Source organism: Girardinichthys multiradiatus, chromosome X, assembly GCF_021462225.1.
Source record: "Girardinichthys multiradiatus isolate DD_20200921_A chromosome X, DD_fGirMul_XY1, whole genome shotgun sequence".
In the NCBI taxonomy this organism is placed as follows: Eukaryota; Metazoa; Chordata; class Actinopteri; order Cyprinodontiformes; family Goodeidae; genus Girardinichthys; species Girardinichthys multiradiatus.
The window spans coordinates 34,132,757-34,156,134 of record NC_061817.1 but is presented as its reverse complement, the minus strand read 5'-3'; the positions used below and the strand labels follow the sequence as shown (position 1 = coordinate 34,156,134).

The window sequence follows — 23,378 nt, the reverse complement described above, 5'->3', positions numbered from 1 at the left end:
AATGGACCGCTCTCAGGAGCTCAGTAAATTCCAGAGCGGACGCCACCTCTGCAATAAGTCCAGTCGTGAAATTTCCTCGCTCCTAAATATTCCAACGACAACCATCAGTGGTGTTATAAGGGTGTGAAAGGGATTGGGAACAACAGCAACTCCGCCACTGACGGAGCGGGAGCAGCAGATGCTGACGCGCATGATGTGCCGAGTTCACCGATATTCTGTGGAGTGAATCGCTACAGACCTCCAAACGTCATGTGGCCTAGTGCGTAAAGAGCTTCATGGAATGGGTTTGCATGGCTGAGCAGCTGCATACATGCCATACATCACCAGGCGTGATGCAAAGCCCTGGATGGAGTGGTGTAAAGCACATCGCCACTGAACTCTAGAGCAGCGGAGACACATTCTCTTGAGTGATGAATTGCGCTTCTTCATCTGGCAATTGAGTCTGAGTGTGGCGGTTGCCAGGAAAACAGTACCTGCCTGACTGTATCGTGCAAAGTGTAAAGTTTGGTGGAGGAATTATGTTGTGGGGTTGTTTTTTAAGAGCTCAGCCTGGTCCCTTAGTTGAAAGGAACTCTGAATGCTTCACCATACTAAAAGATTTCAGACAAATCAATGTTCCCAACTTTGTGGGAACAGTTTGGGTATGTCCCCTTCCTCTTCCAACACGAGCAAGGTCCATAAAGACATGAATGAGAGAGTTTGGTGTGGATGAGCTTTAATGGCGTGCACAGAGTCCTGACCTCAACCCAGCAGAACACCTTAGAATGAATTAAAGCGGAGACTGAAAGCCAGGCCTTCTCATCCAACATCAGTCTATGACCTCACAAATATGCTTCTGGAAAAATGGTCAAAACTTCCCATGAACATGCTCCTTAACCTTGAGGACAACATTTCCAGAAGAAGCTGTTTTAGCTACAAAAGATGGACCAACATCCCACTGAATCCCGTGGATTAAGATGGGATGTCACCCAAGTTAATATGACAGTTAAGGCGGGTGAGCAGATACTTTTGGCAACATGTTGCATCTATGTTGACTTTTCTGCCCACCAATTTTCTGTCAGTAGCTGAACATATTTAAAGAGATATGTTATATTTTAAGCCACTGAACCTAACAATAAATAACACAAACATAAAAGGGTTCTAAACTTCCAGGGTGAACTGGTTTTATATTGGCACGTTACAGACGACGTAGCAAATAATGGACGTAATGCCAGATCTTTAGATACTTTGTTTCTATGAGCCCATCAAACATGTTCTCGTCTTTAGTTGAATCTATGAAAAATACCAAAGGAAAACATAAAATAATATTTTAATAATATTATAATTAGAATATTTTAGCACCAGCAAGGTGGGTGATGCGTGAACAATTATTATCTAGAAACCCGGCATACTGTAGATGGCCAGCTGGAGGATGCTGCATCTCAAGTATTTGTTGCAGTTTGTCACTTTTTCCCTAAAAGTATCACTGTCAGACACTTAATCTGCTCTAGAAATGTATTTTTATTTTAGGTCTGACAAGTTTTTTGACCTTCACATGTTCAGTTTGCTCCCTTTTAACGACACACAGGCTGATGTACAAGAACTGGACAAAAAACGAATGAAAAATTGTTAAAGATCCAAAAACCCTTGAAGAACTATTGATCAAAATCCCTTCAAAAAGACTGCAGAGTGATGCAACTTATAAAGTTTTAAATTTCTGCACAGTACCATACCTTATATTGATAGCGTAAAAAATGTTCTAATGATGAATAGAAATCAAAGTAACAGTTTTGTTCCATATCCTCTCTGTGAAGTTGTTATCTACATTTAGGTCTACTGGTAAATATTACGCTAATAAGAGGCAATGCTGTATGAATATAAGTATTGTCCCTTTACCAGTAATTTTGACATATTAGTATTTAAAGGATTTGAAGGCAGATCAGGCCGTACTCAGATAAAATACTTGAGGCCTACGAAATCTTCTAAACAAAATCTGAACTACTACAGACAAGATAAATTTAATTTCAAAACTTGTTAGTTATCTTAGTGCAAGTGATGATGTCCAGCGTATTGTCGTACCTGACTCTGCCCATTAAAAGGTGGTGTGTGGGCTCCTGTCCAGATCCCTGCATCAGCAGAAGCAGCCTGAGAAGACTCTTGCTGCAAAGCCTCAGTCCTTGTGATGTTAACCTGGGATGGGGGTTCCTCTGGAGGTAAGATGTGGGGAGAACAAGTGGACGAGGGTTGTGTGCCTGTTGTAGGTACAGTTGGACTCTTCCTTCCTTCTCCTCCTTTTCCCCGTTTTCTACCTCTGTGACCATCTCTGTCTCTTTCCCCCTTCTTCCTATGGTCCTTCTCCCCATTGTCCCCCACGTGCTCCTGATCCCTTGAAGCTTGACTTCCTCGCTCTCTACCTCTGCCCCTGTGCTTCTCCTCTTTCCTGTCTTCCTCATCTTCCTCATCAGAAGCAAGGAAAGAAAATTTAGCCTTTTGTTCTTTTAGGAGCATTTCAATACGCGAGTCCAGACTGCTGCTGTGGTAGACAAACGGTACACTTTCATTTGTAGAATCTGGCTCTGGAGAGGAATCCCGATGAGGAGGTGGTGGGGAGCTGGAGGACGAGGAAAGATGGTGAGGAAGGGAAGCAGAGGAAGGAGAGTTAGAGGAAGATGCAATTGTAGGTTGGGACGGAGAAGAAGGTGGGGGTGTCTTGGGCGGGGCAGGTGGTGTGGTGGGACGGCGTTTGGGTTTTGTCCATTGATCTTCGCGGGCAGGACTATCCTGGTTAAAATCCAGTGTTCCAAGTGTCTCAGCAACAGCTGCTGCAATAACAGAGGCTGGGGGGAGCGGTGGTGGTGGAGGAGGAGGTGGAGGCAAAGCACTGAGATGATCAGCATGGAAGTCTTTATCAGCACCAGCTGAGGGCAGAGATCCTCTCTCTGCAAGACTTGTACCCGCTGAACGGGAAGAAGCATCTAGTCCCTGAGGAGGAGTCGGGGCAGGCTCTTTGGAGGAGGAGTATGCAGAGTAAGATGACGGAGGAGGAGACATGCTGTTAGAGGACGAGCGGTAAGAGTTGGAATTGTGTCTGGGGTCAGAGCTATTGGAGTAGTCACTATCTCTGTCTCGATCTCTATCCCGGTCATGGCTGCTTCTTCTACGACTGCCATGGTGGTTGTGAGAATGGTGATGGTTGCGGTGTCTCTGGTGGCTGTGGTCACCTGACCGGGAGCCCAGACTGTCTCGCCGGTACCCCCTGTCGTCCCTGCGATCTGAATGGTGGTGGGAGTGATGGGAATGGTATTTTGAGGAAGAGTTCGAATCTTGCTGGTGATGGTAAGATGACCTTCTGGAACCAACACCCCCAGCCCCATACCTCCCCCCTGATTCTCGATCACGGTCCCTGTCTGACGGTGGAGGCTGATCATACTGGTTGCAAATAGGTGGGGGAGGCATCGAGGAGTGATGTGCCATGTGTGACCCGGGTCCTCCAAGACTCGGGTAAGGGGGATAGCCAGGTGGCTCACTGGGACGGTATGATGTGGTTGGGGGGTACGAAGGACGACCTCGGTGGTACAGTGATGGATCCTGCTCATCAGGGTAACGAGATACTTTGTAACCTCCAACAGAAGATGAGACTGCAGAAGATGAAGATGACGATGGTAACATGTCCTGGGGAGGGTAGCCGCTGCTCAAAGAGCCTGTGTTGTAGTTAGGATGCCTGCAACACAGAGATTAAATCAGATCAAATAGGATTCTGTTTTTATTGACACAAATAACCAAGAGACTATAGATCAGAAGAGATATTCATGATAAATTTCAAAACTAAATATAAACAACACCTGCTGCTGGAGTAGCCTGAGTCTTGAGAAAATGGAGTCCCAGATCTGGAGCTGTAAGGTGTTCCTCCGCCCCCCTGAGATGAAGCAGAGGAGCCTGGGGTGTATGGGCCAGGTAAAGAAGAAGGAGGTGTGTCAATACGCTGATCGCCAAAACCGGTATCAACAGAACATGGTGTCCCGCTTCCCGAGGTGAGAGCTTGGACTCCTGCTGCCAAAACGGCAAGCTCAGTGGAAAACTTACGGCGGATTTCCGACTGCAATGGAGAAAGACAACGGTATTAAAAAATTTAACACTAAGATAGTAAAAATGTTGCCACATAATTTCTAGTTTTTCTATACATACTTTCATACTCTACAGGTCCTTCTCAAAATATTAGCATATTGTGATAAAGTTCATTATTTTCCATAAAGTCATGATGAAAATTTAACATTCATATATTTTAGATTCATTGCACACTAACTGAAATATTTCAGGTCTTTTATTGTCTTAATACGGATGATTTTGGCATACAGCTCATGAAAACCCAAAATTCCTATCTCACAAAATTAGCATATTTCATCCGACCAATAAAATAAAAGTGTTTTTAATACAAAAAACGTCAACCTTCAAATAATCATGTGCAGTTATGCACTCAATACTTGGTCGGGAATCCTTTGGCAGAAATGACTGCTTCAATGCGGCGTGGCATGGAGGCAATCAGCCTGTGGCACTGCTGAGGTCTTATGGAGGCCCAGGATGCTTCGATAGCGGCCTTTAGCTCATCCAGAGTGTTGGGTCTTGAGTCTCTCAACGTTCTCTTCACAATATCCCACAGATTCTCTATGGGGTTCAGGTCAGGAGAGTTGGCAGGCCAATTGAGCACAGTGATACCATGGTCAGTAAACCATTTACCAGTGGTTTTGGCACTGTGAGCAGGTGCCAGGTCGTGCTGAAAAATGAAATCTTCATCTCCATAAAGCTTTTCAGCAGATGGAAGCATGAAGTGCTCCAAAATCTCCTGATAGCTAGCTGCATTGACCCTGCCCTTGATAAAACACAGTGGACCAACACCAGCAGCTGACACGGCACCCCAGACCATCACTGACTGTGGGTACTTGACACTGGACTTCTGGCATTTTGGCATTTCCTTCTCCCCAGTCTTCCTCCAGACTCTGGCACCTTGATTTCTGAATGACATGCAGAATTTGCTTTCATCCGAAAAAAGTACTTTGGACCACTGAGCAACAGTCCAGTGCTGCTTCTCTGTAGCCCAGGTCTGGGGAATGCGGCACCTGTAGCCCATTTCCTGCACACGCCTGTGCACGGTGGCTCTGGATGTTTCTACTCCAGACTCAGTCCACTGCTTCCGCAGGTCCCCCAAGGTCTGGAATCGGCCCTTCTCCACAATCTTCCTCAGGGTCCGGTCACCTCTTCTCGTTGTGCAGCGTTTTCTGCCACACTTTTTCCTTCCCACAGACTTCCCACTGAGGTGCCTTGATACAGCACTCTGGGAACAGCCTATTCGTACAGAAATGTCTTTCTGTGTCTTACCCTCTTGCTTGAGGGTGTCAATAGTGGCCTTCTGGACAGCAGTCAGGTCGGCAGTCTTACCCATGATTGGGGTTTTGAGTGATGAACCAGGCTGGGAGTTTTAAAGGTCTCAGGAATCTTTTGCAGGTGTTTAGAGTTAACTCGTTGATTCAGATGATTAGGTTCATAGCTCGTTTAGAGACCCTTTTAATGATATGCTAATTTTGTGAGATAGGAATTTGGGTTTTCATGAGCTGTATGCCAAAATCATCCGTATTAAGACAATAAAAGACCTGAAATATTTCAGTTAGTGTGCAATGAATCTAAAATATATGAATGTTAAATTTTCATCATGACATTATGGAAAATAATGAACTTTATCACAATATGCTAATATTTTGAGAAGGACCAGTATATGCCCCTAAAGTCCAACTTGAAGCAGGTAGCAGTCCTAAGCTACTCTTTCTGCTAGTTCAGAGAAAGGCTATGACGTAGGGCTGCTCTTTTATGGGGAAAAAGGCCCATCCCAGTTGTTTAGGCCAATATCAGAATCCTGATAACTAAATTTCAGACAGAAACTCCATGTGTTTCACTTTGAGAACAAAATAGCTGAATACTTCCAAAGTCGGATGCGTCGAAATAATTTTATTAATAATCATCATTTGTCAATAACGCTGTTTTTGTGATCCGTCTTTTCCAGAACTGCACAATATGTCAAATGCCAACCTCCATCTTACTATAAATATATGCAATATCACAATCACAAAGGACTGATTGGATGTAACATTTGCCTTCTTAAAAATAAACAATATTTAAACTAGAAGATTTTAGGTGCCATGCAATAAAACTGTGATTTCAATCATTAATTGGGGCACTTGGAAGGACTTAACATGGTTCGTTATGCCCACACTTCATGTTCATCGTAGTGATAAAGATCATAAAGCTAAAGAGGTGGGGGCATTGTGAAGATGGAAATTAAAAAAATAGTGAGGAAAATGTGGGTTAAATCAATCTCAATTGACATTCCCATCACAATATTCAAAAATATCACAAACTGCATGTTTTCTTGATAGCGTGTGGTCCAAATCAGATCTCACAAACAGTGTAGCCCTCTGTGTCTAAAACCCCTGTCCATCCACTGTAGATGCACCCACAGCTTCTGATTAATTATAATCAATTTTGCTGAAACGTTTGAATAAAGCATGTCGTATTACAAAAATTAACGGTTTGGAGTTATTGTAGTTATAATGTTCCATTAAACAGATTTGAAGTTCAATAACTTACTGACACTGAATGACACCAAAAAAAAAGAAATCAACTAATAGGCATTCTTTGCATTTTGAATTATTATTCCAAATATAATATTTGAATGTATGCCGTTCATGACTCATTGTTGAGCTGGACAACTTTATTCTCAACCTTAGACTTCAAGTATCGCAGTTCAAAGAGACTGAATGTCTCCTCCCCACGTCAAACCTCAGTCTCATTTTCATGCCAGTTTACTAGTAAGAAAATGCCATTTCATATCACTTATTATTATGTTTGCTAAGACAATTAGAATTTATACATTTCACAGCCAATAGTCTTATAAACACAGCTGAACATGAACATTGTAAACCAGCTCCAACCCATGTTTTGAAAAACACAAAATGGAAACAAAACAGGGCTTGATACTACAATGACAAATTATTTTCAAAAAATATATTTTCTACATTTAGATTTGTCTTATTGGTCCCAGTATTTTGCACTGGCATCTACTGGCAAAAACAGCTGTTGGTTTAGGTTATTTCTGTTCTTGAAACAACCAGACCAGCATTATAACTGCTAATAATTTTTATCTGCGATAGTAATGGAACAGCTTTGATTCAACAGGAGTAACAGAACAATAATAAGCAGACAACATAAATACCGAATTCCCGACTAACTGAAAAGTCATACCGTGTCAGGCTGCGGATGTGCTGGATTCTGAGACTGAACACTGTCCGTTAAAGCCTTCCCTCCAAGCGGCACCGTCTGAGGAGTGTAGGACCCATTTACTATCAGGTCATAGTACTTCTGCCTCTGTTGACCTGCAAAAATGCAGAAACATAAATGCATTACTAAATATATCAATGTCTGACTACTTAGAGCAACTTTACAAAAGAGACCTCAAAGGAAGCGTTTTCAGCTTACCTTTTATATCCAGCTGAGCATGAATGATGTTACCCATGACAGAGGTGTTGTGCAAATGCTTGACTGTGTCCTTAGCGCCTCTTGTGCTGGTGAACAACACCCTGGCCAGACCCAAGTGCTTCCTGGTCTTGGGATGAAACAGGATTTCCATCTCCTCCACTTCACCAAACTTGGAACACATTTCTGCCAAGAAAGGCTCCTTGATGTTGTCATTGAGCCTGGCAAAGCTCACCTCTTTAAGGGGTATGGGGCCCACGTAGAACTCATCGAGCTGTGGGAAAAATGACAAGGTCAAAGAAAAAGCGGTGCTATTCCAAGAAAGCTGGGTGACTCCGTTTGATATGAGGAAATCACAAACACGGAACAGCTGAAGTGCAGAAAGACATCTGTTTTACAAAGGCAATGCAAATTAATGAGTGAAAAAGCTTTTAGCTAACTAAGCTTTAAGTATGACAGCTTTAACAACAACCATGGTTTGTAACTCTCCATTAACCTTCTGGATTATAAAGTCATACCACTAATTATCAAAAACACTGAATTCATGCATAATAAACAAACAATAACATGGCATTTATACAACACCATTGACATAAAAAATATATTCTTAAAATGCAGTTATGTACCACATCCTATTACCGTATTTTCCGCACTATAAGGCGCACCGGATTATAAGGCGCACCTTCAATGAATGGCCTATTTTAGAACTTTTTTCATATATAGGGCGCACCGGATTATAAGGCGCATAGAATAGAAGCTACTGCAGTCAAACGTTTGACTGGGGTTGCGTTATGCATCCACTAGATGGAGCTGTGCTAAAGAGAATGTCAACAAAACAGTCAGATAAGTCAGTCAGTCAAACTTTATTAATACACTACAAACCAGCGTTCTGATAACTCCATTCACTCTCATGGTAAGGTCTCCTCTACATAGAATTATATTGAATAGAGCCAATAGTTAGGAATGCATTGGAGTCTATGAAGTTAAAGTTGAAATCAAACGTTAGTTAAAACGTGAAAGGGAACGTTTCCCTGATTCAGTAAACACGTAAAAGAAACAGTTTGATGCACTAAATCAAACGTTAGTACTGTTAACCTTTCCTGTTTCTGTCCCCTGACTGTAGTCTGATGACACAGGGGAGACGCTTTCTCCAGGGCCGAAGTTACTAGTTTCCTCGGGGTTAACTCCCTCACTCATACGTTGCTGAGTTGAACATGAAGAAACAGCATCAAAACACTGAGTTGTTGACGAGAATCGGGGTTCTTTTTAATGACTTTGCAGCACGTAAAAACACAGGGCTTACAGACTCATACACCGCTGCTCCGGTCGCCGTCTCTACCCACCCCACACACACAATAATACCGACGTCACTCCTTCACTCTTGATTCTCAGCTACGGCAGCACACAGCGCCACCTCTGTCCGGAGGAGTAATGTCAACATCTTCCATACACACACACGAAACATACACCCCACACACTGAGCTTCTAATCACATATAGTTCAGGCAATTCCTGCAACAGTACATTCAAACCTTATACACACACAAGTGGTGTTGGACTAGGAGTAAGCACAGTACAGGTGTTTACCGCTATTACTTCGACGACGCCCCTGACTACGGTAGCCGTAATGCTGCAAGCGGTGCGGCTTTGTAGTTTACCAGTCGTACTGAAACATTTTGACAGAGCGCCGTGTACAACCAGTATGGATCAACCAATTAACCAATTGATCCATATATAAGGCGCTCCGGATTACAAGGCGCACTGTCATTTTTTGAGAACATTAATGGTTTTTAAGTGCGCCTTATAGTGCGGAAAATACAATATTTCCTAATGGCTGAAGAAGTAGGCAGAAAACAAACGTAGTTCTCTTGAATCTTGTAAACTTCTTTGGGGGTGCCACTGTGCATAACACAGACTTCTATATTCTTGCTTCTATTTTTTTAGCCTACATCATTTCACTGCTGTTGCTAAGAAGCAAACATTCAAATGTAAATTTAATTATTTATCTAAACATTTATTTTTCCAGCAACGGAATGTCTTAATTATTTTATGCATTTTCTCTCACCTTTGAAATGAACAGATTAGCGTGTATTGAAGTAAAACTCGATTTAAAGTAACATTATGACACATCTTCCTCTGAACTGTTACAGCTCCAAACTACTGTGATTATATTACAGTTTTAAAAAATTGATTCTGCCGGAGCTACAGAACAAAGGCAGGGCAGCGGAACCCACCTTGAACTTTGGCACTGGTAGGGACAGCTCAGTATATCTAGACCACAATCTCCGGGGTCTAGGGTCCCAGAGTTCTCCCACAGGGGGGAAACCAGAGTCCTAAACAAAAATAACGAACAAAAGCGAGACGTTAAAAAAAAAAAAACAGATGTGCATTATAAAGGGAATACACTCCAATTAGGCTTACTGGAACACTGAAATGCACTCCATCATATCTGTAAACCTTCTGGGTAACCCGCCGAATGGCTGGGTCCTGGACGAGTTTGTAGCTTTTCCACTGCAAACTGACTGCTTTTTGTGTTTCGGTCCCACTGTCTGGATCCATCCTATAACTGACGGAAAAAGGGAAAACATTATGAGAATCAGCTGTGGCAGAGATTATACTAATTTAATTAGGCAAACTTCCACAATTTTCCAAGTCATAGATTAAAGAATTTTTTCATTTCCTGGTCATTTTAATTAATAAATACATTTATACAAAATATACAGTCAGCCTTTTGTTATGTATGCTCCAAACACAATAATAAAAACCACATAAGATTGTGGGGATGAACACTGCTTAAAGAATTACCTTTGTTGCAGAATTTATAGCTTTAATGAAGAGAATTTTAATTTCAAAAGTTTATATTTTTGACCAAAAATCTCCTAATTTGTGTCAATTTTCAGCTATTTCTTATCAAGTAACATCTGTTTATGAAACCTCTATGTATGAGTGTGCATGAGTCTATTGCTTCCTTAGACTTGAGCAACTCAAAAAACAACATAACTATGACCGATACATTAAACTCAAAGGTTGAAACGGTAGATTAAGAAAAAGATCACATGATGGTAACTGTGTCCATTTTTTTTAAACAAAGTAAGAATAGAAAAAATCTATGTGGATTGAAATAACATATTTTTAGAAGTCCTAAAAGTTACTTACTAGTAAGTGGGACAGATAACGTTTTAAAAGACAATTACTTCTCCATATTATATTGTTTAATACTTCTCCAGACTTTGAGCAAATTAAAATCAAATTCCGTAGTTTGAGGCTTTGGAAACACCCTTTCTCACATGGTTCAAGTGTCTCAGTGCAACACAGGGCTAATTTTGTTATCTTACATTTCTATTAAGAGCAAAATAAATAAAAAAAACACTGTATGTTTTAACGCAAGGCAAAACTGCAACAGACAGGTTACACACCAAGTTAGATTGTTTATGCTTTTAGAAATTGGGAGTATGGATTGTAGTCCTCAAAAGTACGAAAATTAATTTGCTGTTTCACATTTTTCAAGTCGGTCTAAGAACCCCAAACGCACCAAAACAACCTGAACGAACCAGAGGCTAAATGAATAAAGGCTGATGTGAAAAGCTGCAGTAATTACAGATTAATAACTATTGCTTGCAAACGTACGATCATCTGCGTCACAACATTTAGCCAGAGATCAACGTTTGTGACTTTTGGGTCCTAAGCATAAATTTTGAAACATATAAAATGTTTAGGCGTCACTATCAACTTATTGTCGGCTTCGGTTAAGCTGCTGTCAAAACAATGATCACCGGTACGTCACTGATCAGATACTTTAGCTAGAAGCCTGCTGTTAGCAGAGGCTAAAATGTTTCCACAAAATGCAAATAATTGCGCCAGCAAAAGTCGGAGAAGAATAAATGTTCGGCACATGTGTCCGCGTTACAAAAACGCTCATTAAAACCAAAAATATACGTTGCCGTTCAGTCCAACAGCGTAAAACAAAGTGAAAATTGAGTGGTCTTCTAGCTTTAGCTTGTGCAAACTGACGCTACCGATGGCTAATGCTAACTAGCAACATCAAGTTAACAGTTTAAACTTTGAACTCGAAGACGTCCATACACACGTATCGGTTTTTACAATGTGGCAATCGTATAATCCGCATCTTATCGAAACTTCAATGAACTGGTTTGCCCTTGGTTTAGCCCCCCACCTCTTGGAGACCCGCTCATTCGGGAGTAGCAATCCGCCGCCGCTACAGTGTAGGCAGCTGCAGCAAGGCCCGCGAGACCAACAAGAAAAACACTGGGTCACAAACAGAGAGAAGAAACCTCCCAACCAGCGTTAAAGCACATCTAACGAACTAAAACAATACCGCTACCATTCCGGTAATCAGTCGAGACACCAACGACCATCTACGAGCGCCAACGCCATTGTTTTCTATTTTAAAATCCAGATATTGTTGAGAGAGCGGCCATCGCGTAACCAACCTGAACGCCTCGCCTGCTCCCCATCAATGTATGCTAATGCAGCCTTTGGTTACTCACCAGCTCTTTCCTCTATATAGAAACACAAAACTAACAACAAATACACAGATTGCTAAAACACAGATCAACATTTTAAATTAAATTAAATAATTAAACATGTGTTAGAAACAAACACCTCTCTCATCAGCTGTATATCTGTAGTGTTCAATTATGCACGAATCTGCTCGTATCATTTCAAGTCTTGAAAAGTGACTAAATCGCCCCCTACAGGCGTAACGGTGAAACAACCGCATAATCACACATTAAGAAGTGAAGCAAAAACTATGATCTGAAGGATTTTCTTTCTCTTTTTTTAAAACTAATTTTAATGGATTAATATAAAAAGTAAGAGGCATTTTATTGCAGTATTAATTCAAAGCATTTCACGTAAACAGTACATTTTACAAGCTGAATTAGAGTTTTAAATTTGTATATAAATTTAATGCAACGTTATAACAATGCAAATATATAGGGGGAGTTAAATTGAAATTGAGATTTGATGCAACCTATCTGCATTCTTGGACGACTCTTTCCTGACTATTATTTGATCATTTACAGAATCTGATAGTTCTGTAGAATCACTGGATTTTAAATTTAACCTGACCATGCTGGATACTGCTGTAACTGACTTGTATTGTGGACTAGATGTAATGGATTTGATTTTGTTGTAAAGTGCATTGAGATTAGTTTTTCAGACATTCTATAACTACCTCAAACTTCACAGATGCAAGTGGTGATCACATGTTTTAAATAACAGGCACCCATGGTACAAGTGAGGTAGTCAAAAAAAACCATGACAAAAATCTCAGTGTGGATTTTCTATTTAAAAATCTGGCATCTTCATGAGGTTGTCCACTAATCCAAGGCCTGGATCTGTTAGATGGTTGTTCTTATACTCTCAGGATGCAGGTTTACAGTGAGGTGTCGTATCAATGTGATTTGCTGGTTTCCTTAGATAATGTTTTACTGATTGTTGCAGTTTAAGCTCATTTTATAGGCCTGTATTGAATGGAATTACACTGCTTAAATAGAGTGATTATGAAGGGGCCCTGTTTATCTTAAATGCTGTGGGCTGATTATTTTAGTGACACACATATAATAACTAGGTTAAAATTGGCTGTAGCCATTTGATATTCCCTGAAACAATTTTCTTAATATGAATACATTTTACTGGGGGAACAAAAATTAGTGACCATGAATCAACCACGAAGACATCAAATACGATTAATTGCACTGCTGGACAAGTTTTAAATATCCTAAGCGTTTAAAAGAGGATTTGTCATGTGAGCCTTTTGCGTTCTGTATTTAAGTATTTGGTGGCGTTAGTTTCTCTACTACAACTTTAAAGGCAATTCAGTTCACTACAACTAAGCTAGGATATTAAGGGTTTTAGTGAATGTGATTTTCTTGTATTAAATGGAGACATTTCTTGGTTCCCCTCTAAATATATGTAAAGGTTTAAATAATCATTTATTGCAGTAGCATAATCTCACATGGAAAAAAGTAGAAAAATGTTAAAAAATAGAACACCTAAAAATTCATGTAAAATAAATGCAACTGAGCTATTTTTTTTTACAATTTATCCTTTACTTTTTTAGGTTGATCAGAGTTTATAGGATCAAGAACAACCAAGATGACCCAAATTTATCTTGGCAACACCCACAGAGGTCACACAGTCAGAATTGTAAGAAAAGTACAAATAAATCTCCATACTCCTTGTTGTACTATAGGAAATAGTGGCATATTGGGGCTTCCAAGTCTCCAACAACTGTTCAGACCATCTGCGTGTCAATCTACCATCTGAGGGTCCAGACCTAAAACCTGTAGAAAAGATGTGGGTTGAGCTGAAGACAAGAACACAAGACAAAGGACTCTGAATGATGCAGAGATTGTGCAAATAGGAACGATCAAAGTCTGCATCTGTAGAAAGTAAAGGACGAACTGCATTAAGATGGTTACCAAAAATGTTTTTCCATTGTTTTTAAATGAGCAGTGAATTACAATTTGCACTGTAATGTACTGTATCCATTTCAGCATGATCAGAAACAACCACACTGATATTTAATCTACTTTAGAGATTCCTGCATACAAGTTAAATTTAGCAGGAGTCCTTCCTCTTTCTGGTGCCTGATATAAACTCTGGTTTGGATTATTATTCTATTCGCATTTTATTTTTACAGAAAACTAAGAAAATTGACAAAATAACAGAAGCAAAACAATTAATATTAAAGACTTCAGTGCATTTATTGTTTGCTCAGATAACCATTAGAAACAGCCTGACAGAAACCTATTCCACATATATATTAAACATTTCCTTGACATTGTCATTTAAAGATTACAATAATGCTAATATATTCCCAATGACATCACAGCAATGGTTTCAGTTCTTAAAAAACGTGGCACAATACCACCAAATAGTGTCCTCCTTACCAGCGACTTAAGTTTAAAAACAATCATTAAGCTTTATGTTTTTCAGGCAAACAGTTGATAAATGTAAAAAAAAAAAAAAAAAAAGGAAAACCTGACTTAATGGTGAATGATGATGAGTTTACCCAGTTTTTAGGTTTCAAACACATCAAATGGAGCAGCAGGTGATACAAACAGCTAAGCCTGACACAACCAGAGAGGCAGGAAGTCTGTTGGGAGATTTCTGGCAACCACCGAGCTGAAGCAGAAGAAAACTGAGTAGAGCACTGATTTCAACATGTGCTTGAATGTTTTTTCTCCTGGTGATATTTCACATGGCTTTCACTTTGATCTGCTTCATCTTCATCTGCTTCTTCTCAATCTTCTTCTGCTCACGCCGCTGTGCTGCTTCCTGAATAAAGAAATGGGAGGAAAGAAAAGAATAATCGTCAATCATTATTACTACGGTTATGTTTTGTATAACACGTGAAGCTAATTCAGCTCATCATAAAAACTGGAAAAGAGGGGGAAAAGCTTGAATTATTACATCCAAAAAAGAAACAAAACATCTGCATGAAATTTTTTAAAGTCCACATTTAAAACTGAAACTTGAGGAAGGTTTCAGACCTCCAGACGACGTTGTCTCTCAGGATCCTCTTCATTCATGATCCTCTCCTTCTCAGCCCTCTTCTTCTCCTCTCTGCGTGTCTGGGCTGCTTCCTGACGCTGAGCGTGGGTCTGCTTCAAGAAGTTCTCCTCCACACGAGCCCGGTTTCTGTCTGCTTTTTGCTTGCCCTAAAAGTACAAGGATGCTTTGAAAACAAATTTCTCCTAAAGATATCAAAGTAAAGACTTATTTGTTAAGTGGTTTTATCTAGACGTTTTCATAGGTCTTTAAGGTATACTTGCAGTGGTTTTTTCTTCACAACTTTATTAATCTCCGCTAAAATGATGGATATCAACTTCTGGCTCAAACTCTCAATGTTTGTGACCCGTTCTTTTCTTATTAGTGCTTGGTGTTGATCAGTCAGTTAGTTGGCTGTTATCTCAGCACCTGCTTTTTGAGAACTAACCACAGCTTTTTTTTTATAGCTTTAACATCGGTTTCCTCCCCACAGGTCCTAAATTTCAGTTTTCAAATTTCTGGACCACCTTTTCTTTATCATTTTACCCTTGTGACACAGTGGTCCATCAGGCTGGAAACCACGAATATCACTACCTGGTTGTTCTTTTATTGTTGGGAGAAGTTGTTCTTGGAGGATGTTTTCATCCGTGTTAATTGTGTTGACTAAAGAGGTGGTCATCATAAAAACTGTTTTTTTTCCCTGAACTGATAATGAGATAAAAACCTAATAACTTCTATAGGATGTCAAACTCTGACCAAAACAACTGATATTTTTGCTAGCTAATAAAAATGAGACAAACATATTGGAGGGAGATCAAATACAAATGAATCAAATTTTCATTTGTATTTCAATGAAGATTCCAGTTTTTGAGATGATTTACTACTTAGTAAATCGTAGTATATGACCATCTTTATTTACTAAGTAGGATTTTTAAAAACTTTATCAATAAGGAAACCCAAAGACGTTTCAAATAATAAACGTTCATCCGTGTCAGTGTAATGAAAATATCATTTTTATTCACCTCCATATTAGAAGAATTTCTATTAAAAGATCAAATATACCCTAAATGGCATTACTTTATGATTTATAACTTAATTGACTTGATTTATCTTAAATTCCGTCAAATAAATTAAGATTTGATACATCCGACTAAACGGTGACTAAAACTAAATTACATTTTCGTCAAAAGACCGTCACTAACTAAATTAAAATGTGCTATGAAAACGACAGTGGTTTTCACTCAGGGCAGTGATAATGGACAGAATTAGCAGGAAGCCCGCTGCCTTGGGTCCGCAGCGACACCCCACATGAACTAGATCAGCATGTTTTACTGTTGGCGCCACACTGTTACCGTGGTAGCTCTCACATTTCCTTCTCTGGGCAAACGATGTTCCAGCCGTCCCAAACAATCAGACAGTGGATTCACCAGAGAAAATAATTTTGTACCAATCCTTTGCTACCCAATGCTTGTCCTTCCTCCAGGATTTTAGCCTGCCCTCGAGTCTTTGAGAGCATTCTTGTAACACAAATGTATTTTACCATGCAGTGCTGCAGATGAACTCAAACTCACCTGCTGCGAATACATGGACCGCTCTGTACTGGTAGAAACATGATTTTATTCAAGACATGACATCCTAATGCTTCTTTGCTGCGACTGAACCTCTCATCTTGATGTTTCTGACGGTGCAGACAATTTTTCTTTCAGCTGAAACATTTTTGGTGGCCTTTTTATTGCACTTGAGGCCATATCCTTGAATCTTTGGCTGCATTTTTTCCATTAACCCCTTCTAACATGAAAAGAGGATGATTTCAAGCAAACCTGATCCTCCCACACAGCGAGTCTGCTAATTAGATTAACAGCGATTTTGGTTGGACTCTTTGACAATAAAGCTCTTTGTAGTTAAATAAAATGCACCAGTTTGAATTGCACAAAAAACTAAATCTGTGTTACTGACAAAACTTGTTATCATGACTGCAGCGGTGAGGCTTTTTAATGTCTGCATTGCATTACACTCACCTCTCTGTTCAGCCGGAGCTTTTTGACTTTATCGATGCTGTAGATCACCATGTTCGTGAGAGGAAGCAGGGAGTCCATGTCTTTGGGAGATGTATTGCCATAGCCAGGCACTACAGAGCAGAACACTGATTAAAACTAAGGATACGATTTGGTATAATGTGTTTGAAAGACAACAGGATGGAAAAAAACTCACCATTAAATGTAAACAGTAGCGTTTTCTTGGTCTCAGGCAACTTTAACGGCTGACCCTCCCTGAAAAACACAAAAACATGAGTCTCACAATAACAAAATGTCACAGAAACAAAGAATGACTAAATACTCACTCTTGCATAATTTTTGGACCAGAAAACTGATCCGAGAAATGGATCGACTCGATCTTGTCAGCATGGTTGGTAATGTAGTGTACCATCTAAAAAAACAAAATACAAGAAGCAAGCCCAAAAAGTAAAACTTTAATTATAGAGTTGTGTTCATACTGCTGCAGATTGACAGTGATTGTGTTTGTTTATAGGGTTGGAACATAAGCAGGATGCTGCACCTTGTTATCCATCACACCATCTGTGACTTCACCCATCTCACTCAGGATTGCCATAGAGTCTGGAAGCCCATATTTTGCTCCCGACTTTGGCTTGTCGTTGCAGAACTCACTCTGTTAAAAAAAAAAAGCAAAAATCCTGTCAATTTAAAAGTCAAAAAGCACCAAACGTTGAGTTGATAGTAGCTCATCTCTGTATGGAGGCAACAGAAATCTTTTTTGCAAAAACGTATGGAAGATAGTCACCAAGTCCTGCATCTCCTTCTGCAGCCGAGCCATGGCCTTCTTGGAACCCACAGCAAAGACGAAAGTGTCCATGTCCTCATCATTAAGAGTCACTTTGATTTGCTACAGGCAAAAACACGGGCACCATTACTAAACCGCTGCTCAGAGGAAGTAACGCGCTGCAGTATAAATGCATACCACTTGGTCACTGGCAGGCCTCATCATCCTGGTCACAGTGTTCAGAAGGTCCTGCCTCTTCAAGAACTGCAACAACCAGCAGTAGGTTTAGAAACCACTAACAATGAAAGATTTCAATGCAACAACATGCAACAGAGAGACGATACCTTGAGTTGAATCAGCATGCCTTCACAGCACACACGCCCAGAGCACCACAGGTTATAGATGTGTTCGTTCTCCTGGTTCAGCTTCCCAGTGCTCACAGGTTCTTTACTGGTGCCATCATCACCTAGCATACAGATTTTTGGCAATGAAACAACATCTACCTAATGCCTGCAGGGATTTGCAAAACTATCCAGGTCCATTGAAACTGCAGATTTTGTCAACCACAAACCTTGATGTCATTTATTGGGATTTTATGCAACAGACCAACACAAAGTAGCACATAATTGTGAAGTGGAAGGAAAATTATATTTAGTTTCTAAAATAAAGAAAGAAATGTAAGTGTTGTGTGTATTTGTATACAGCCCCACAGAGTTGATACTTTGCAGAACCATCTTTTACAGCGGTTACAGCTGCAAGTCTCTGGGGGTAAGTCTCTATCAGGTTTGCACAAAGACACTGAATTGTTTGCACTCAGTCAGTCTGGATAGAGACTGAATCCACCTCAGTCCCAAGTGTTTCTGGTTTGCCCTGTACATAGCTCCATCAATCATCTTAACAACAGTGACATGCTTCCCTGTCCCTCCTGGAGAAAAGCATCCCCACAGCATGATGCTGTTGCTACCATGTTTCAGACTGGGGAGGTGGTGTCAGGTTATTTTTTAGTTTTCCACAAAAACTAGAATTCTGGTCTTATCTGAACAGAGCACCTTATTCCACATGTGTGCTGTGTGTATTATATGAACTATAGCAAAACTGATTTCTTATGGCTTTCCTGTAACAATGGTTTTTCTTCAAGGCACACATCCATAAAGGCAACATTTATATAGTGAAGTTACTCTCAATCCTGGTCCTCAGGACCCACTGCTTACATGTTTTAGGTGTTCCCTGCAGTTACATACCTAGCTCAAATGATTGTACTACGTCCTCAAGGTGTCATGAAGTGCCGCAGAAGCCTGTTAATCATCCATTCCTTTAAGTCAGGAGAATGACAGCAAGAAAACACCTAAAACACGTAGGACAGTGGGACCTGAGGAGAATGTTAATGCAAACTGTTGTCTGCTAAGGAGTTTTGACTAATCAAGTGACATCATTTGATTGAACTGGATTTTATTTAGGAGTATCAGAATAACGCGCTAAATAAAAATGCACATCATCAGATTTTTATGTGTAATAAAGTTTGAAAACCCATGTATAATTTCCCTTCCCCATCACTACTAAGCACCCCTTTCTCTTACGTAAAACTAAAAACAAATATGACAAAAATAAGTACAAGTTCAAGGGGTATTAATAGTTTTGTAAGGAACTGTACACCAATAGGTGCTAATGATTCAACAAGGAAATGGAAAGACTCACCCACGAGTGCAAAGTTACTCTCTAGAAGTTCTCTATGGGAGTTAAACCAGGCCTGAGCAAGCCGGCTGTTCTTGTTCTTGCCTATGATGTAGTTCATGATGTAGGACAGTAACCCTGTCACCATCAGGATCTCCATGTAGTAACTTTCCCAGCTGTTCTGAAGATGTGCAGGGACCTGTAGACACATGTATCATACTGTAGCTCAGCATCTCCTAAAGGTCTCACCGTTGGACCATCAGAATAACAGATGACAGTTTTTATTCCTCTGCTCAACGTTCCATTGCTGTAGCTCAGCAAACTCAGATTATATTAGCCTATAAGTTAAATTTGAATGTGTATTATTTGTCCAAGGAATCGTTGCCATGATTTTTCTACTTACTCCTCAACAACAATCCTATTCTGTGCTGAATCAGGGCAGAGAAAACAGCAGCTAGAACGTGTCTCTAATTTTCAATGAGCTTCAATCACTAAATAGTTTGAAATAATTGAGGCCCTGACCACACGGAGACAAAAACGGTAACGTGTCAAAAATGATTTAAAAAAAATAAAAATGTGTCCACATGAGTGCATGCAGCCACTGAAAATGCTGTAGTATGCATGCCGGGCCCGTTGGTGGCACTGTGACACTGCAACATAAACAGTGGACATAAACACCGGGAAAAATCAGTGTTTTGCATTTACTCACGGAAACCTGAAACCGGTCATTTCAAGGCACTGACACACCTGAGCTTGTCTCTGTGTGAACAGGACCTGAAACTCATTTAGGAAACTAAATTTACCCCAACAGCAAAACAATCTAAAAGTCTTCAGCTTTCGTATTCATTCATTGTATGTAAGCTCCCACTGCTGCTGTAGAGAAAGAAACTAAACACACACATTGTTAAATATAACGTAAAGCACACAGCATGCCCTTGGCAGCATATGACACACCTCAATTATTTCCCCAGAACTTCTAAAACCTGTTTTACCGTGTGGATTATGAGGGGGTCCTTCATGGAGTGGCTCGTCTTCTCCATGTCTCCAATTCCCTCAAACTCCTCCTGGTCATATTTGCTGTACATATCTTGATCCTAGGAAGAAATTATAATAATATACTCAGATGGTATCAATCATAGAAATACCCTTTAAATGTTAAGCAATACAGAGTGAGGTAATGTACTTGAGTCTCGGAGTCCTCAAAACCATCTTGACCATCTTCTAGCTCCACAGTGGCTTCATCTTCGTCCTCTTCAGGCTGCGATGAAGGTGATGAGACACGTGGCGGCGGGGCTGTCTCTGTCTCAGCGGTTAAATCGTCATTCGTGTCCTCAAACTCAGCAAAGTCGTTGTCATCGAAGTCCGCCAGGTCCTCCCCGTCGTCAAAGTCGTCATTGTAACGTCCTCTTGAGGCAGGAAGGGCCAGGAGGAGCAGGAGTGTGGGTACCAGGAGGAGATACGCACTTCGCATGTTGCAATCTGAATCAAGTAAGAACACAATAAGGTTTGAAAAAACGGCCAATAGAATAGGAGAAATGTACACACCCAGCTGAAGGACCATTCATACAGCGACTTTTACCTATAAAAGCATAAAAAACATCTCGTCCTAAACCAGTCTTAGACAAATGAGACTTTGAAAAAATAAGGCGTGTAATTTATAAAACCAAAGTCGCCAGAAACAGTGTGAAAGGTCCTGTACCGCTTTAATTTTAATTAAAAGGAGACGTTACAGAAACTCTCAGCTGAAATGTACTGAAGTGGTCGTTACAACATCATGAAAAATGTTGGTAACAGCATCATGCTCTGGGTCAATTTACCTCATAAGCAACAGTTTCTTTTTCCCCCAAGGTGGATGACATTACGAACGGCTCTAAATAGCAGTCAGTTGAGGTCCAAAACCTTCAGCTGTTTCCAAGAAAGCTAAAAATGAAGATGGATTTCATTTCTTAGCCTCACAGTGACTCCAAACTTACACCCAAATCAAAAAGGGATAAGTTCATGAGAGGAAAATAAAAGTTTTGGGATGGCCCAGCCAGGGTCAGAACCAAATCTGACTGAAGAAAGCTGTAGAAAAGGGATTTCCTCACAACCTGATAGATCTGGAGAACTTTTGTAAGGTGGAGTGGGTAAAAATGACCACGTCAAGATGTGAGAGGCTGGTACAAGTTCAGCCAAATAAGACTGAACGCTGAAACTGAATCAAAAGATGACGTTTTAGTTTAGTGTGCACAACTATGAAACCAGATTATTACAGCTTATTTTTCAGTTGAATTGTACAGGATGTAATTCACAAAAGGTAGGGAAAGTAATTTATTGTGGCCTCCATTTTTTTTTTTTTTTTTATCTCAAAACTCTGAAACCTTACCAGGTGTTTCGAGACAATCTGTTGTATTTTTTTTTTATCAAGCAGCGATCATTTTTACTACCAAATAACTGAAGAAGAAACTATAGCGTACAACAGTGGTGCATGATCATATTATAAAGGCATATGTGAGCACGACAGAATAAATGACTGTAAAAGTCTGAAGTTATTAAATGTGTTTCCTGGAGCTACTGACTCACCATTCCGCTTAGCGGGACAGGGACTTCATTTATGAAGCCACCAGTAAAAATTACTTTTTCGCTCCATGTAACACATCCTCAAGTGGAAAACATCCCTAATGACTGAAGCTCATTTAACAACAATTACTAAGGAGGGAAATCTGTTCTCATGCTGGTTCGGAAATGTTTTGTGTGTCGCCAAGAAGACAACTTTCAAATCAATGCGAATTGAAAAAAGATCATATTCAAGAGTTAAGGACGGACTCCTTCGGACATACTTACAGTTAGTGTAACAGTTTGCGGCTAAATCTGTAACCGCAGCATTTAGCTTGTTTACACGTTAAAGTGGTTAACTGTTTAGCTTTTTAAAACTAGTGGCGTTCTAGTTTAAAATGTGTAACTGGCTAATGACAGTGAACCAGACCCATCCCCCTACTCTCACTAATTCTCACTCACTGTTAGCACATTTACCTTTAGCATGCTAACAGTGGTTAACTGTCAAACAACCGAAGATCTGAGCAGAAATCTGCCCATTTTCTCCTTAACACGGCAGGAAAAAACAGCCCTCTTAATGCTAAATGTGTGAACAAGCATCTTACCTGGTTACTAACTGTGTCAATAAACCTAAAGCTGGTTATGAATAAGAAATCGGAACTGTCCTTGACGTGATGTTAAATCTGAAGCTGGAAACTTCCTGCAGACGCAGGAAAAACCCTTTCAAAATAAAACCATTGCATTGAGGTACAAATTTTATAGGAGTTAGGCACCTTTTTACTATGTATAATTACTTAAAACAGCCATTTTCTTTCAATATAAACCATTTTTATCTAATGTAGTTTTGTATTTCTATGATAGGATGCTGTTACGTTTAACTTGACAAAAGCAACATGCAGGTCGGCCAGTAGAGGGAAATAATAAAATGTATTGCCAAGTATTTATCGTTCTTTTTAAAAAACGGACTAATGCCATGTTCAGTCCAGGCTGCCTTCATGTCCTAATATGTTAATCTCTACTTTCCTGTTCTTCATTTAATTTACTGTATTCTGACTCAGCAGTAGTCAAATATCATAACTTCGTTGACTCGCTGCAACTTACTGATGTATGCCTCCGTTTTTAAGATAAATAATTAAATCAGTGTAGAGAAATAAATATTAAGAACACATATATAATTTGTGAATTTAATAAAAGGTTTAAAAAAGTTAGAGTAAAACATAAAACACAATTTCATTTTTATAAATATAATAATGAATCCTGTCAAGAACATAGAGTATATTGTTTAATTCAACACTCATTTTGTTATATTTTTTATATTCTTGTGTGACGTTTCTCAGACTTTTTAGTATTCAGTGACCTTGCACATTTCTAATATAT

General features: G+C 39.9%; 2 protein-coding genes across 3 annotated transcripts in view; both read right to left on the bottom strand.

Moving 5' to 3' along the window:
• The window catches only part of LOC124863082 (histone-lysine N-methyltransferase SETD1A-like), a 33,135-nt gene extending 21,167 nt beyond the window's left edge, over positions 1–11,968 (bottom strand). The window contains exons 1-7 of one of the 2 annotated variants that reach the window (XM_047357333.1): positions 11,951–11,968; positions 9,921–10,065; positions 9,734–9,832; positions 7,504–7,774; positions 7,270–7,400; positions 3,822–4,075; positions 2,059–3,700 (exon numbers count right to left, since the gene is read on the bottom strand). In XM_047357333.1, coding sequence (XP_047213289.1) covers positions 2,059–3,700; positions 3,822–4,075; positions 7,270–7,400; positions 7,504–7,774; positions 9,734–9,832; positions 9,921–10,058 — 2,535 coding nt within the window. In that variant the 5' untranslated portion in view covers positions 10,059–10,065; positions 11,951–11,968. Of the gene's footprint in view, positions 1–2,058; positions 3,701–3,821; positions 4,076–7,269; positions 7,401–7,503; positions 7,775–9,733; positions 9,833–9,920; positions 10,066–11,841; positions 11,927–11,950 lie in introns of those variants that run through there. The other variant, XM_047357334.1, reaches the window with a different exon arrangement.
• Positions 11,969–14,205: 2,237 nt separating this feature from the next.
• Positions 14,206–22,731, bottom strand: LOC124862303 (PAT complex subunit CCDC47). Its single transcript, XM_047356131.1, has 13 exons — positions 22,607–22,731; positions 20,650–20,945; positions 20,459–20,560; positions 19,491–19,665; positions 18,140–18,261; positions 17,994–18,059; positions 17,817–17,918; positions 17,574–17,684; positions 17,359–17,444; positions 17,229–17,287; positions 17,036–17,145; positions 15,020–15,187; positions 14,206–14,804 (listed from the first exon to the last, which is right to left on the bottom strand). The coding sequence occupies exons 2-13, from the start codon at positions 20,935–20,937 to the stop codon at positions 14,724–14,726; spliced, it is 1,470 nt and encodes a 489-aa protein (XP_047212087.1). The 5' UTR covers positions 20,938–20,945; positions 22,607–22,731; the 3' UTR covers positions 14,206–14,723.
• Between the last annotated feature and the right edge of the window lie 647 nt (positions 22,732–23,378).